Here is a 3,150-nt window from a genome sequence, read left to right on the forward strand (position 1 = left end):
CGCTCTCTGGAAGGTTAAACCGGAGTATTATCAGCTAAACTCCACCGCTGTGTTCAACATCTCACGTAAGTAGGAGCCAGTATATGGTGAGCAGGCAAATATAATGTGTCTGTAATTCCTAAACGCGTCAGTACAATTCATTCCGTGACTCAAAAATGGTGATTCAAATGGCTTTTTATGCAACACCTAGTTATGAAATATAATATGTGTGAGTGTGTGTTGGGGGGGGGGGGGGTAGGGCATCAACACGTCATTGTAGCTAGTTTAAGCATTGAACATGCTATTTGGGATTTCCTGTGCACGTTTTGTTTTCAACTTTCATTCTCACTTAGTCATGCTTGTCACAGATCCTCCCGCAACAAAACCACAAATTCAGTCACTAACCTCAGGGCGTGACGTATTAAGAAGGGGAGACAAGCTGACCTGTACTGTGACAGGAGGGAAGCCAGTAGTGAATTATGTTCACTTCTATTGTCTCAACCCTGCTCTCCCTGATGAACAAGATGAGATCATGTCAACAACAGTGTCCAGTTCAGTCACGGTTGATCTTGCCCAAAACAACAAAGAACTGGGGATGGCGTGTTTTTGTAACGCTACATGGAAGACGAGGCCTGAGTGGTATCCACTGACTGTCACCAGTTTGTTTCAGTTTGAATGTTAGTTGCTGTTACGTTTTTCGTTCTCCGTGTAGTATCATGTGTACCAGTGTTATACTGTTACTTTGGACTTGCAGGATGAAATCCATGTTTGTTGTAGGCAGCCTATCAAAAAAAGCGAGTTGGATGCTAAAGATTTATTCTCACTTGTAAACTGCACATGGAATCATTTTGAATAAGATTGTTTATTCTAACTGAATGAAACAAGTTTAGATTACCCAAGTAAGAAAAGCTATTGTTGGAACATGCGTATGTTTCCTATGTTTGAGTGTTATGACGTGTAGTTATGTGGTTGTTTGCATGTCTTCTGTTAGAGAAAATCGAGCCGCTTTGTCCTTTGTATGACGTCTTTGTTCACAGACTGTTGTTATACCCACAATTGTTGTCATATTCTCTTTTTTTCAGACAAAGCGACTGTTGAAAGTCTGACCGTTAATGACACCAATGAGCCAGTCACTGTGAAAGCAGATGACCTCGTCACTCTTTATGTTATCTGTAAAAGCACTGGACGCCCCAAACCCAATGTGACTGTCGCTAAAGGCAAAGACATCCTGAATTGTACTGATAAACAGTACCAGAGAACTGGGAACTTTGAGGCCGTTGTGACAATGACAGAAGTTCAGTGCCGTGACATGGGGACCTACACCTGTACTGCGGACAACGGGGTTGGTGATCCTGACACGAGGAGCATTAGACTGAACGTGAAATGTAAGTATATGTCATTTTGAAAAGTAGATTCTAGATATGAAGGCATGACAACAGATAATCGTCACTAAATACTTTAGAGCAAAGCCTGGTTAGGTTGATATGCATCCTCGAGCTGTATTGTAAGAACTCCCACTCGGGATTTTTCTTTTGGGCTCACTTCCTAAGCCTTCCCTATGGATGAGTGTAGCCACAGGGCAGCTGCGGTTTGATATCAATATTTCCGTCCATCTACATGAGCTACCGGACTGGGTTGACAAGCACCATCTGCCTGAAGCAACTGGCTTTGTAACGCCAGTGACCCACCTTTGACAGTTGTCCTATCAGTAGAAACGTTTTCACCTGACTCAAGCTGTGCCACACGGAAAGCTAGGAGTTGGTTTTGCTGTCAGAGGCTATATAAGACGCACGCCTTGGTGGGAGTATTGTAAAGAGCAGTGAGAGAGTATTCACACTGTCTATGCCTAGTTTAATAGCTTTGGGAACCTAACACCAAATGTTTGTCACTGTTATTGGAAATACAGCTGACCTCAAGCGTCAAATGTGACTAACATATAAGTGTGACAATTTAGATCACCCTTTCGAACTGTAGAATGCATGGACAATGGTGTATATTCAATCTGATTTTTGCAGGTAAGCCAAGAAGTGTGTCTCCAGTGTCCTGGGACTTGACAAAAACACACCTAGATTTCAGGCTGGAAGCGCATCCCGTGCCAACAACTTTCGTCTTCATTCACTTTGGTAACCTCTCAACCGACTCTGGACATGTTGTTCCCTCGGAGATGTTCTCGGCAAAATGTAAACAGGATCCTGTCACCGAGTTCATTGTGAACTGTCGTGTCACTCCACTGAATGTTCCAAAGCGTCTGTTGGGATTATATAGAGCACACGTACATAACAGCCTCGGGAGTTCTGAGTTTACCTTCACTCTCCAGGAATACAAACGTGAGTTATTACGGTGACGTATTCAAATTAGGAGTTACAACTAGAAGTACACATTATTATTTTCTTGATATAAAACATCTTCTTAATTTAAAGGTGCAACGTTTCACTGTCACTGTCACCTATCGTGCAATGTATGGTTGATCTCGCATGGTCCAATAGCATTATTCCACTTGGGCCCCTATCAAAAACAAACACACATACACGAGCCTTAATTGCTTCGTTCTGTGAAATATACTTTTTTTGCTGAGTTTTGTAACTGACACGTGCCCTCATCTGTAAAACTAATGTATATCAACAATCAATTGATTAATCAAGCAAGCAATCACATACTCTCATATTTATCAAGTCTTTGAACATCATGTGTAAAAACGCAAGTTCACTTTCAGTCATACTGTACATGATGGTGCTGCAGCATGTTCAGAAATTATTTGCCGGAATAGATGTGTCATTTTCTGGATGGTTTGAGCAGAATGATAGCTTGGAAGTTCTGAATTTTAGAATGCTGTGCAGAGCATCTACAGTAGTTGGATCTTAAAACATTGTCAATGTGCGCGCACACACAACGTCGGACATAATTAATAGATTAACTCAAGACTCACATCATTATACAAGCTAATAATGTAATCGTCATTTAAACATGAAAACCCACTCTTCTTCTTCTTCTTTTTCTTTTTCTTCTCCTGCTTCTCATTCTTCGCCTGTAACACTGTGTAATCAGTTCCAAAGAAGAAGTGGATAGTATTGTGTACTAATTAACTCCACAGGCAAAACTGTTACCATCTGAATATGTTATGACGACTCATACAAGATATTGTCCTCCCGATGTTTAAGTATCAGTCAGCTA

General features: G+C 41.3%; 1 protein-coding gene across 1 annotated transcript in view; it reads left to right on the forward strand.

Moving 5' to 3' along the window:
• LOC138957299 (interference hedgehog-like) overlaps positions 1–2,323 on the forward strand; it is a 4,608-nt gene extending 2,285 nt beyond the window's left edge. The window contains exons 2-4 of the mRNA XM_070328433.1: positions 1–65; positions 1,062–1,364; positions 1,995–2,323. The exon at positions 1–65 is cut by the window's left edge and continues 91 nt beyond it. Coding sequence (XP_070184534.1) covers positions 1–65; positions 1,062–1,364; positions 1,995–2,323 — 697 coding nt within the window. The remainder of the gene's footprint in view (positions 66–1,061; positions 1,365–1,994) is intronic.
• The last annotated feature ends 827 nt before the right edge of the window (positions 2,324–3,150 follow it).

Source organism: Littorina saxatilis, unplaced genomic scaffold (assembly GCF_037325665.1).
Source record: "Littorina saxatilis isolate snail1 unplaced genomic scaffold, US_GU_Lsax_2.0 scaffold_340, whole genome shotgun sequence".
Lineage (NCBI taxonomy): Eukaryota > Metazoa > Mollusca > Gastropoda > Littorinimorpha > Littorinidae > Littorina > Littorina saxatilis.